The following is an 11,715-nucleotide window of genomic DNA, read 5'->3' as shown; positions in this document are numbered from 1 at the left end:
GAGGATGCAGGGATGAAGCCTGGGTAACTTTCCCAGAGGCACACCAGATGTCTGTGACTGAGATAAAGGCTGAATGTAGTGTCCTAGCTGCAGATAGCTTCTGCCCCTCCTCACTTGTCAGAAGTTTTTGCTCACCTTTTCCTAATGAGGGACCCATCTTACACAGCCTCAAAACATCATTTGAGCTACGGCGATCAATACCTATTGCTTCTGCCTGTGTATGTGAAGGCTTTGTACAGCCCCACTACAAAGCTGCAGTACAGTGTCTTAATTACCCAGATAATCCTGTTTGCTTGTATTTTTAAACTATGGAGTGCTGGGTAATTATTCAATTCTTAATAGAAGGCAAATGGCAATGTAAACAATAATTAGGATGTTAGACTAATGTGCTTCAAAGCAAATTGGATTTTTTTCATACCGTTCAGCATGAAGTCCCATAAAGCTGACAATTTAGTGGCAAGGAAGGAAGTTCCATTTTGCTTGTGTTTTCTGGTGTTATCTCCTCATGCCTTGTTTCTGTGAATGAGTTTGGTGTGATGCTGCTGCCTGCTCCAGAGCAAAGGTCAGGCTGATAGTCAGTTCTCCCCATTTTCCTATTCTCTGCTGCAGCTTTTTGTCCCCTGCAGCTTAGGGGTTAGAGGTCAGCAGCATCCCGCATTCCCTCCTTTGCCAGGGCATGTCAGTGTGGAGGGGGATGGCTGGTGCAGCCAGCACTGGGCTCAGTGGCTTGGGGCTGTCCCAGGGTCCAGAGGAGAAGGGAGCATACTGAGCTTGGGGACTTCAGCTCTTCCTGCATTTGGAAATCAAGACGTATTTCAAGGGAAATTCAAGTTTTTGGCTCTTCGATCTTTGCAAAAACAGGATAATACGCTGTGGGTGAGAACCACAGCTCATTATCTCCCCTAGTTTGGAGAGCACTCCCAGCTTTCATAGTTCCTCTCAGGTTTTCCTAGGAGAGTGATATGAGCCACAAACACCGATGCAAAGCACTGAATTGATTTCTGTTCTGTCTGCAAAAGTTGTGTAATGTAACATATTTCAGTACTTAGACCGTTAATTAAACCCTGCCATTGTATCCATTGCTGGCATTGTATTTAGGCCGTGATTGAAAGGCGAGTGTTGGTAGCAAAGGCGTCAGTCAATAACGCTGCTGCTGCTTCCCAAAATACTTTAATAATGTCTCTGTCACACCGAGGGTTTTGTCTGGCCTTAGCTGTGTGCTCTCAGCGGCCTGAAGGGATTGAACAATTGCCTTTATTTTCCCCATTATCAATGCTAAGAAAGGCCAAAATGTTCTCCAGTGTTGATGCTGAATTACAGAAATTGAATTACAGAAATTTAATTTTAAATACATTTTATTCTTCTCCTAAGAAGTGCGTGTATGTGGGAATCAATGGAACGGTTCCAGAGGTGATGGCTGAATATTTTTGATACAAGTACGGGCTATCTTTTTGTTAAAGTGTGCACTTAGAGGGTGTGGATTTTCTTATTTTACATCCCAGAGGGTTTTTGCCAGGCCACATTTTAATAACCCTAATTAACAAGTCTGTCCATACATCAAACATCTCTGTCTGGGGAGCTGAAGAATACCTGCAAGTGCTTCTGTGAACTTGGGGCTTGAATTCATTTGTTTTCAGTTTAAGTTTTTCTGCTGCTGAAAAAGACATCGCTGCTTTGAAAACAGTTTCCTTTTGAAGTGTCCAGCCTGGTAATGACTGAAGCAGCCACTGGGTAAATTAGCATGTTAAAAGGAGAGGATCAATACTTTCTCTCGGCCTGATCTCTGCTGGGGCTGGGTCTTGGCAGCCCTTGCTCGGGGTCTGGCCAGCTGCACCCCGGCATTTCAGGGGAGCCATCAATAGTGGCGTGGGTTGTGTCAAGCTGAGAGTGCTTGATCTGCTGCCCAGGCTCTTTCAAGGATGGCGATTTGAAAATGGATTTGAGGGAATTGATAGCTTTGGGAAGATCAGACAGCTTGTGTAATTATAAACAGGATTAGAAGGAAAGTGGAGGGAGAAATAGGAGATCAGTCGTAGGGCACAAGTCGGCTGAACTCCTCTTCTGATGCTTGAGTTTTGTTGTACTTAGCTGCTGTGTGTAGAAGATTTCTTTGGGCTTTTTGAAGAGACAAGTAAACACAAATTAAAAAGAGGGTGTGTGGGCAGTCCCTACTGTTTCACAGAAATGCTTGGGGGCCGTGGCTGCTGGATAAGGGTAGCAGGAGCTGCTTAGATCCAGCTGTGTTTGCTGACAAACTGCAGAAGGTGGTTCTGGCTTCCCCGTGTGAGCCCCAGCCCGTGTGCCCGCACACCTGCAGCGGTACCCTCCGGGAGCTGGCCTGGGATGCTCTCTGTCCTGGGCTTCCTCTTTGCCAGCCTCCTGCTCTCTGATACACAGCTCCCTCCCTCCCTGGGCCTTTGGCAGAGCCCAGTGTCTGTTCCCTGAGGAGACACACGCCCTGCTGTGGGAGCACCAGAGGGTCCTCCTCTGTCCACCACTGTTAAAACCATGAACAAATGATTGCAGTAATCAAAATGGCTCTGGAGCTGTTCTGAAATGGAGACTATTTCTTGAGAGGCTTCCTGTGGTCTCAGTCACCACAGATTCCAGAAGATAGCAGAGTTCTGTTGCTGTTTCTTTTTAGTGGCTTCAGTGTTTGCACCTTGCACATCTGCCAGCCTTTCCTTAATCTCTGAAGTACCCTAACACAGTTATTAGGTTGACACGTTTTGTCCACTCATAATTAGTTCTTGGATTTCCTCATTTATTTTTGTGGTGATCAGTAGTGTCCAGGGTAGAGCTAATGAGACAGCTGAAATCGGGACCAAGTCCCTGTGTGCACTCCACCTGCTCATTAATCAAGGACTTTGCAGTTAATGAGTGTAATTTCCAGGTAATATTTAATCTTGGAGTAGCAATAGTTACACTTAATGTGAAAGAAGTTCTTCTGCGGTTTGCTGTTAAAGTCATTCCCATGGCATGTTAGAAACCTCTGCTGCTCCCAGGCGTGGTTCTGTCAGGCTGGCCCAAATTTGGATGGCTTCCAAAAATCCATAGAAGATGAAAATACTGGATCTGAGTACTTAGGCTGGACAAGACATTTCAGTGGGTGCTGAGTGCAATGCACATGCCTATAGATGTGGCTGATAATGTACAGTTTTGTAATGCTTTGAGGTTCAAAGGCTTCTCTACGTGGGGAAGAAAGTTGAAAGCCATCAGCTAAAGGGGTGAAGTCAGCGTGTATAACTGAAGGTGCATCATTAATTACCTGCAAGACTGTTTCCATCCTTTTTGTCTGAATCTACCCCTGTGCAGATCCTTTATCCATTCAGTTGATTCACCTTAAAGTTCTCAGTGGCTCTTTGAAGATGTGCCCTTGGTGCCCAGTTTTAATGTGCCCGGAATTAATGCACTTGGTAACCTTGAATTCAACACACCCAATAGCTTGGGAAAGTGAGCTCAAAGGGTTGTGGGCACTGTGAAAGCACCCAATTTTAGCTTTAGGATTCTTTAATTTGGGAGGGAAGGGAGAACAGAAATTACCTACAGTCACAGCAGCAGAAGGGGAAGCAGAGCCACAGCTCTGCCAAGGAGGACGGCTGGCTGGCTCCAGAAAGGAGCAGGAGACCTTGTCCACTGTGGAAGAGCAGCACTGGCTGGGACACAGGTGCTGGAGGTGCACTGTGGGTTGGTCCAGCACTGCAGGGACCTGCCCTTGTCTTAGCAGGAGTGTTGCAGTCCCAAGAGCAGTATGTGGCCTTATTATCTCATCTCCTTCCCATTAGTGCTGAGGTGGTGACTGTGCGGAGCTGGTGTTTTTAGTTCAAGATGAACTGTAATTGGGGTATGAGAGTGTGCAAAAGGAGATCTCCTCCCTCTTTCCTGTTTGGTTGGGCATTGGTTCCTCTGTCCAGGCAACCAGAGGATCCTGCTGCTCTTAACTTGTGCTGGGTTTTTCGTGGCTCACTGTGGGAATATGGGGCCAGGAGTTCTGCCCACCATATTCTCCTGCTTCTTTAAAGGTTGCCACTAACTCCTCTTTCTTGTGGCTGTGTGTTTACTAGCCTCTTGCAGTAATGCTAATTTGACCTCTCTATACACCTGTATTAAAGTTTGAGTCAAAAATGTAGTGTAGCAAAGGAGAGACATTTTTCCGTGGGATTGTTGAGCTCTTTGAGAATGCCGAATGACAGAGTTAACTCTTGTGCAAACATTGCCTTTTATTTGACTTTGTAGTTTGCCCTTTGAAATACAAACATATTTGTGTCAATCAGCAAGTCTCCTTTCCAGAGTTCTGGTTGACCCTGTGGAAAGAAATGTGACTGTGCAATTATTAAAGGTGAGGCCTCCGCTTTAACAAATGCTGAGTAATTGCTATTCATTCCTCTCTGTGCCTGTGCCATAAATGACAGTGAACTGCCCTTCAGCCTGGCTAAATAACAAGGAAGATACTTGTTTGGGAGGAATAACTCTTCAGAAATTTGCAATGTGTCAGAAGTATTGTGTCACAGTGACTTGTGGGTAGGAAAAAAGTTGTCTGTTTCAACTTAGAGTGCAAGAACCTTAGTTAGGCTTTAAAATGCAATTAGGTCAAATACTATATCTGTGTCACTCAGAGCTAGTAGGGGTTCTCAGAGCTGGTATAGAAGGGGGCAGAATTTGCCCATTATAAAAAAGCCTGAAGTGTATGCAAGTGTGATACTCTGACAATTTACCTACAATTCTTTATGATTAAAAGGATGAAAGCTCCTCCTCTTCCCTGCCAGTGTTGTCAGGAATTAGAGAAAGGCTCCTGATGTTTCCTAGGAGTATTTCCACAGTCTGGAGACTTGGCCCTGCTTGGTGCCACTGCTCTGATTGATTTTGTCTGGGGAAGTTGTCAGCCAGATAGTGAGGCTATAGATGAGTTGTGCCAATGAAATAGAAAATTAGACCTCATTACTATTTTTGGAAAATAGCCCCTGTCCTCTGCCAGGTATTTTTTTCTTGCTGTTTTTTTATGTAAAAGCCTTCTGAAGAGCCAGAAGTATGGCATAAGTTCAAGTTTATTAATTATTACTGATGCTTTATAGAGGTACTATCAAGGTATATATAGAGGTACTATCAAGGTATATATAGAGGTACTATCAAGGCATATATAGAGGTACTATCAAGGTGGCTCAGTGCTGATTTGACCTTTGTTGTCTTTCTGTATTAGGTTCTAATTCCTATATCTTCATTCAGTCTGTGATTTCTCAAAATAAATTGTTTATTGCCCTGAGCACAGCATCATGGGTCTTGCAGGCAGACTTTCAATAGCAAAGTCCTCCTAGTAAGGGGAAATACATTTTTGAGAGCGATTTGCAATTTGTTTCTCAAAGAGATTTTTCAGAAAGTAGTAGATTCTGTTTTACCTAATCACATCAACAAGCTTATTTTGGCTTTAATCCAGGAGGAAATAATTGAAACACTATGCATTGGCTTTCTAAGTAGTCCAGAGCTTGATTGATGGATTTGTAGCCCTTAATCAGGCTGAAGAGACATCCCTTCTGCCTATGTCAGGGCTTACTGTCCAGTTCACTTTCAGGAGTTTAAAGGTTGGAATTGCTTAAAGTTGAAGATACCTTGAAATGTCTCACCTTTCTTCTTTAACCAGTGGTGCATACAACTTGGCTGTAAAGATGGAGCTGATATACAGGGCAAGAAAAAATAAGCTTAAATTTCAAAAACTAAAGATTAGGCTAGACCCAAGGGGAAAAAAAAATCATAATTACTGAGATCTGTAGTGCCAGTGCAGATTGCCCAGGAATGTGGGGGAATCTCAGTATCAGAGAATTTTCAGAATAAGTTAAGACATCCAGTAGTATGGTTTAACTACAGGTTGTCCTCCTGTGGGGCTGGGAATAGGCTGACTGGGATCATCTCTACCTGTGTCTCTTGTGGCAAGTGCTCTTGTTCAGTTGTTATGGGATCACCATTGTCTTACAAGTGAAAAGCAGCTCTTGAGGTCTGACCTAGAAAGAGAGATTTGATCATACTGTCTCCTGACTTCTTTCCCTCCAAAGAAACTTTTTTCAGTCTGAAGTGGTCTCTTGCCTACTAGAGCCCTTGCTGTGCTGTTCAGCTTTCCAGTTTAACCAGCTACTTCCAACTGAACACAACCTTCTTTGTGTGTCTTGGGTAACCCTCTCTGTTTGTTCCAGTCCTTCCTGGAGCCAGAGGGGTCCTGGACAGGCCCTGGCTTTTCCAGTGGATCATGGCCCTACATACGAGATTTGTATCTTCATTTTACTGACCCGAGTATCCTCTCTGAGCATCTGAGCTGTGGTGATGGTAGAGAATGTCAGGGATGCTGTGGAGTAGCCATGAAGAGCACTGCCTGTTACTGGCTCAGCTGGAAAGATGAGCAGAAATAGTGCTTCTGCCTGGGTCCTTCCCCTGGCCCTGCAGCAGCAGCACCGCTCTCCTGGCTCTGGAGCCTCCTGGACTCTCAGAACAGCCCAGAGTAGATGTGTGCAGCAGAAGTGGTGCTGCACTCCTTGCTCTGTGGGTCCATGCTGTATTTTGGCTTAGTTTTGCATTCCCTCCTGTGCACCTGAGGAACTTGGCAGATGTATCTCAGCTCCTTGAAAGATGGTTCCCATATGCCAATGGAGCCTCCTCTTTGCATCCAGGTTGGTTTTAATGTGGAGCACATGTGCTCACTTACAAGTTGAATAAACAAGTAACTCCTGAGGAGATATTGTCTGCTCAGGTGCAGTCCTATATCTGTTAGGATGTGGAGAAGGGATATTAAAATTGTTTACGAGGTCAGAGCTATAGTGAGCATTGCACCACCTTTGAGTTACGATATCATTACCTGAGCTGCGGGAACCAAGAAATAAAACCTTTTACAGTGAAATATGAGGAGTGCTTATGATTTTGAAGTATAGAGAGGAAGAAAAATGTGCATTATTTCCTAGGGTTTTTTTTTATTTTTTATTTTTTTATTGCAGGGGTTTGTTTTTGCTTACTGGTGACACACACAGAATAGATATGACATTTGCTAATAATGTTTGTGCTGGAGAAATGCTCTTTTTACTAGATAATTTCTTTTTTGGGTCATGCTAGGAAAAATGTTCCTTCCTAAAAGGAATAAATTATTCAAGTTTATGTAAATAAACATGCTATTATTTATCTACCTGGTACCTGTACTGTTGCAAGTCCAATTGCTTGTTTCCATTTACCAGGCTGTGTTTCCTGTCCTTTCTTTGAACAGGTTTTTTTTCTGCCCTGCAGTAGGAGCCATTATGACGTTCATGCCATATGAAAAGTTGCACCTAAAACATTGCTGGAATAGAACAGAGATTGCTGAAGCAAAATTGATTAAGCTGATTATTCTCAAACAGATGAGAGCAGCTAGCAGCTTACATCTTTTTATGAGAGCCACTAGCTGTTTTTCAAGGACTGAAAGCAGTTGATACTCTACAGGTAGTGATCTATCAAAACGTACTTTGACAGTTTTTGTATTGTCCTGCTTATTACTTGTCTTATAAGTCACTTTTGTGGAATTAAACAACATTATTATGAAGTTCTGATCTGCAGAGCAAGACAGGAATGAAAAGCCATGAAGAAGAGAGAAGAAAGCGTAGGTGTAAAAACTGAATGAATGTGGGTTATCAAACAGAAAGATGTGCTGGGGACAGCAGGAGAGGCAGCAGAGATTGTCCTGGGAGAAACTGAGACACAACTGCCACACAGTAAACCAGTATTTAGCAAAGTTAACTTTCGGTTTCTTTAGAAAGTGGATTTTGTGGTCTTGCTGGTCTGCTGTTTTGTCAATGACTTGCATCAAAACTTCCTCAAGTCAGAACATCTGTTGTGGCCAATGGAAAGATTCCTCTTGACTTTAATGTGCTTTGGATCAGGCCCAAAATGCAAATAGTTTTTCTCTCATCCTTTGAAGTCTTTAACATTTCATGGGCTCCCTTATGTTATTGGTAATTTGCACCAGAGGTATTTTGCATGCAAATGAAATTTTGGCAGTAACAATGACTGCATTGGTGAATATGCATGTAGGTATATCAGTAAAGCAAATTTTTGTTTTCAGTGTATCAAACTAGAAGTTTCTTTGTAAGAGTGAGTTGTTCACAGTATCTACAGCTGCAGTCAAAAGTATTGACAAATGCATGTAAAAGACTGTTTAAAACTGTCAAAGTACATTTTGATACATCTGTATAGAGCAAATTGATTTTTCCTTTTTTTGTGGCTTGTGCAGGTTAATACATGTTTTCTATATGAAACTGGCATTTGTCACTAACTTCATAAAGCACTGTGGATGTCATAAATTTGAATACTGTAATTGAATCTGAATTTACTATGGATTTACTTAGCAGATCAAAGAGTTGCTTCAACCTACAACACTCATTTTGTTTGCTAGTATAAACTCCTGAGCTTTAGGGAAGTGCCAGAGAAGGATTCTTCCTTTTGAATTATGTGAATCTGAGCAAATTGCTGGATTTTTAATTTTTAATAAAATTGGAAGTGTATTTTTTAGCTGAGCAATCATTCTGATTTTAATACAAACATTTTGAAGTTTCTTAGAGTCATAAAGACTATTGTAGTGTTGTCATGGGTGAGTGTGATACCAAAGCAATAAAACATGACAAGTTTACAGTGTCCCTGTTTACCTTATATTAGGAGCTCACTTTCTCATGTGAGGTGGGTGCTTTGCTCCCCAGTACCTGTGCAGTAATCCTTGTTTGAAAAACACTGAGCCCTAATGAGGGCAGCATCTTCTCATCGGGGGTTGTCACCTGCCCTGGCCACTGGGATGCTCTTGCCCATTTAAAATTCATCCTTTCTTGCTCATCTCCTTAGTTTTGTCTGGTCCTGACCCAGCCATTTCTGGCTGAGCCCTCATTTGCAGAGTGATCCTGCTGAATCCCAGCAGGCTGAGCTGAGGTCTCATCCCCTGGAGCCTCAGCCCTTCCTGCTCCCTGCGGCAGCTGGCCCTACCTGTCCTGCCTGGGCTGGCTCTACTTCAAGGGCACAGCCAGCCACTGCCTGGGAGGAGAAAGGGAAAAACAATTTGTGTTTCTAATTGCTCTAAGATATGATTACGAGCATCTTTCCACAGAAAAAAATGTCTGCTAAATAGAGTATTGCAGGAAGGGCTTGTTAGTGCTGTTGGGAGATCACCGTGTATGACTGGAAATGTAAAAGAGTTACTCACTCTACTTGTACCCCAGGCTGTTATTTAAAGCCCTTGCTGGGAATGCCATTGCAACAGGGAGGGAGTAGCAGGAAATGAGGGCTGGGGACAACAGTGACGTTTTGGAATGGGGAGAAAGGATGTGTCAGCTGAGCAGAGCTGGCAGTGCCCATCCTCACCTGAGCTGCAGGGATGGTGCTCATGGCAGGGCTTGACTGTGGGAGCTTCTGTCTCAGTTCATCTTTTTATGTAAGAAAGAAGCACATAAATAATCAAAAACTGAACGGGGTCTTTTTTAGAATTGTATGCAATTGTCCAGCTCAAGAAACAAACCACTCATCAAAAATACTTGTCTGTTGTCAGTGGGAAGTCTTTGTGGAAAGAAGGGTCTTTGTGGTTCTCTGTGTTTCATTTTGCATTGATTTAAGCAAGTTTCACTTTGAGAAAGAGGAAGGGCAATGTAAGGGTGCCTTAAGGAAGCGTAAGAGGAGGTGGCATTGCAAGCCCACAGGATGTTGCTGGTGGCTTTACTGGGACAGAGTAACTCTGGCAAACTGCTGTAGTTAAACTGCAGAGGATGGCAAGGGTTTGACTAACACTAGTTCTAGTTCAGATAATTCTGTTGGGAAGGGGAGGAGTGGGGCTATGGCCTAGGCTTTGCTGAAGAGTACATTTGGAAGTGCTGTAAAGCCATGCCTTTTCCCACGGGGCTGCTCTGGGTCTGAAGCAGCCAGAGCCTGCTGAATCAGCTCCTGCAGTCCCAAGGGCGAGTACAGAGGGCTCAGCAGGCTCTGGGGCCCTGAGGAGCCAGTGCCAACCAGCACACAGCAGGAGCAGCCCGAGGCTGCCCCATTCAATCCTGGAGCTTCAGGCTCCTTGAGCAATCTCCAGCTTCAGAGGGCACCGCTCTGATGCCTGCAGTTGCTCGTAGGGCAGGGTGGTGCCTGAGCCAGGCTGCACTTTCCCTCCTCAGCCTTCCCACAGGTGCATCTCAAGGCACAGCCTCAGGAATGGCTTCAGGAGAGCAGCAGGGAGGGGTGCAGAGGCATCTGTGCAAATCTGCAGCTGCTTTGAGCTGCTTTGTTCCAACCCAGGCTGGGGAGGTTTGTGCTTCGTGGGTTGTTCCATTTGTTTAAACATGCTGCTTGTATTTTCTGCAGGCAGGCAGTGTCCCAAATTATCCTGTAGGACTCTTTAACATCATGAATTTGAGGACTAACTTTGATATGAGCTGCACAATCAGAGAGTAAGAGCTGCTTCATTCCTGGCAGAGACTTGCTGGTGGATACTGACAGCGGGTATCTGGTTAATCTTCTAACTCTCTTCCTCCATCCAAAGTTAAAAGCTGATCCCAAACTGCTTATGACCTCTACCTAAAACTAGGTGGTTAAATCTCAACCCACCAGCTTTGGTGGTTCAGGGGCACTGCTCAAGCCATGCTGTAATACCCAAGCATGCTTGAAATTCATCTCACAAATGTGCTGTTGTGTTCCTGATTCGCTGCCACCCCTCTAAAGAGACGGCAAGTGACAGTGGGTACAGTGAGAGCTGGGCCCTGTCAGAATTAGCATTCCGAAATAAGTGTGAGGTATTGCCCAATTAATATATTCTGCATTACCTAAGACTATCAACAGCCTCTTTTGTGAGGACCAAAGTTGTCTTTATAAAGAAATAATACAAAGATGTGTTTAAATATGCATGGAATGTGTATTGGTTATTTTAAACATTAAAAAAGCCTTGTTATCTGGGAGACCAAGGACAGTTGTTTTATTGTATTGAATCTTACAACACCTTCAAAACTTTTCATCTGGGTGCAAGTCTAGAATGAAAATGTTCTCTTAAGGCTGAATCACATCAAGTTGTAAGCAGTATTCTATTGGCAGTGCAGAGGATGGATAGGATGGAGAGAGGAGGGTTGTCCACCCAGTAATGAGACAGATTTAAAATGTAGAAACTGGGGGTTTACATGGTGTTTGTTCCCTTCTGCAGTTTGGAGTGAGGGTTGTTTGGTTAGTCTAATGTGGGGTATTTTGGGGTTTTTTTGTTGGTTTTAATTTTAAACCCACTGGAGGGTGGATTTAACCAACCCAGGCTTTTTTTCCCTGCCAGGAGGGGTGTGCTTTGCCTGTAGGATATGAGCACAGTGCCCACTTAATTGTGTTTAGAGGGTGGGATTGATAACGCAGCACACAGTGTGCAGACAGCACAGTGCTGACAGCTGGGCTCTGGCTCTGCAGGGACACCTGATGAAGGCAAACTCAGACATCCTGTGGGGCACAGATCTGGTTTCTTGTGAGGCTTCTCAGTGCATAGCCCTTGGCTCTGCTTCTCCTGCCTTACAGCTTTTCTTTCAGTGAAAACTCCACTGACAGATGATGAGAATTTCAATTTGCTGCTTAATTTTATGGTGGTATCAAGGTGAGGAGATTCAAGCCATGCATGCATCATAAAATGGTGGTTTTATGAGAGCAGTGATCAGGCTGTTGAGTCATTACATCTACTTTACACTTTGGATTTTAATTGCTTTATGGAGCTTGTTAATT

At 43.9% G+C, this 11,715-nt stretch overlaps 1 protein-coding gene across 5 annotated transcripts in view; it reads left to right on the top strand.

Moving 5' to 3' along the window:
* Positions 1-11,715, top strand: part of EPHA4 (EPH receptor A4) — a 106,625-nt gene that overhangs the window by 13,190 nt on the left and 81,720 nt on the right. The window contains exon 4 of one of the 5 annotated variants that reach the window (XM_033516693.1): positions 7,238-8,632. The exons of the other annotated variants lie outside the window; for them this stretch is intronic. Coding sequence (XP_033372584.1) covers positions 7,238-7,260 — 23 coding nt within the window. The 3' untranslated portion in view covers positions 7,261-8,632. Of the gene's footprint in view, positions 1-7,237; positions 8,633-11,715 lie in introns of those variants that run through there. 5 annotated transcript variants of the gene reach the window in all.

Source organism: Parus major, chromosome 9, assembly GCF_001522545.3.
Source record: "Parus major isolate Abel chromosome 9, Parus_major1.1, whole genome shotgun sequence".
NCBI lineage: Eukaryota > Metazoa > Chordata > Aves > Passeriformes > Paridae > Parus > Parus major.
Note: the sequence above shows the minus strand (reverse complement) of the source record. Positions and strands in the feature narration are given on the sequence as shown.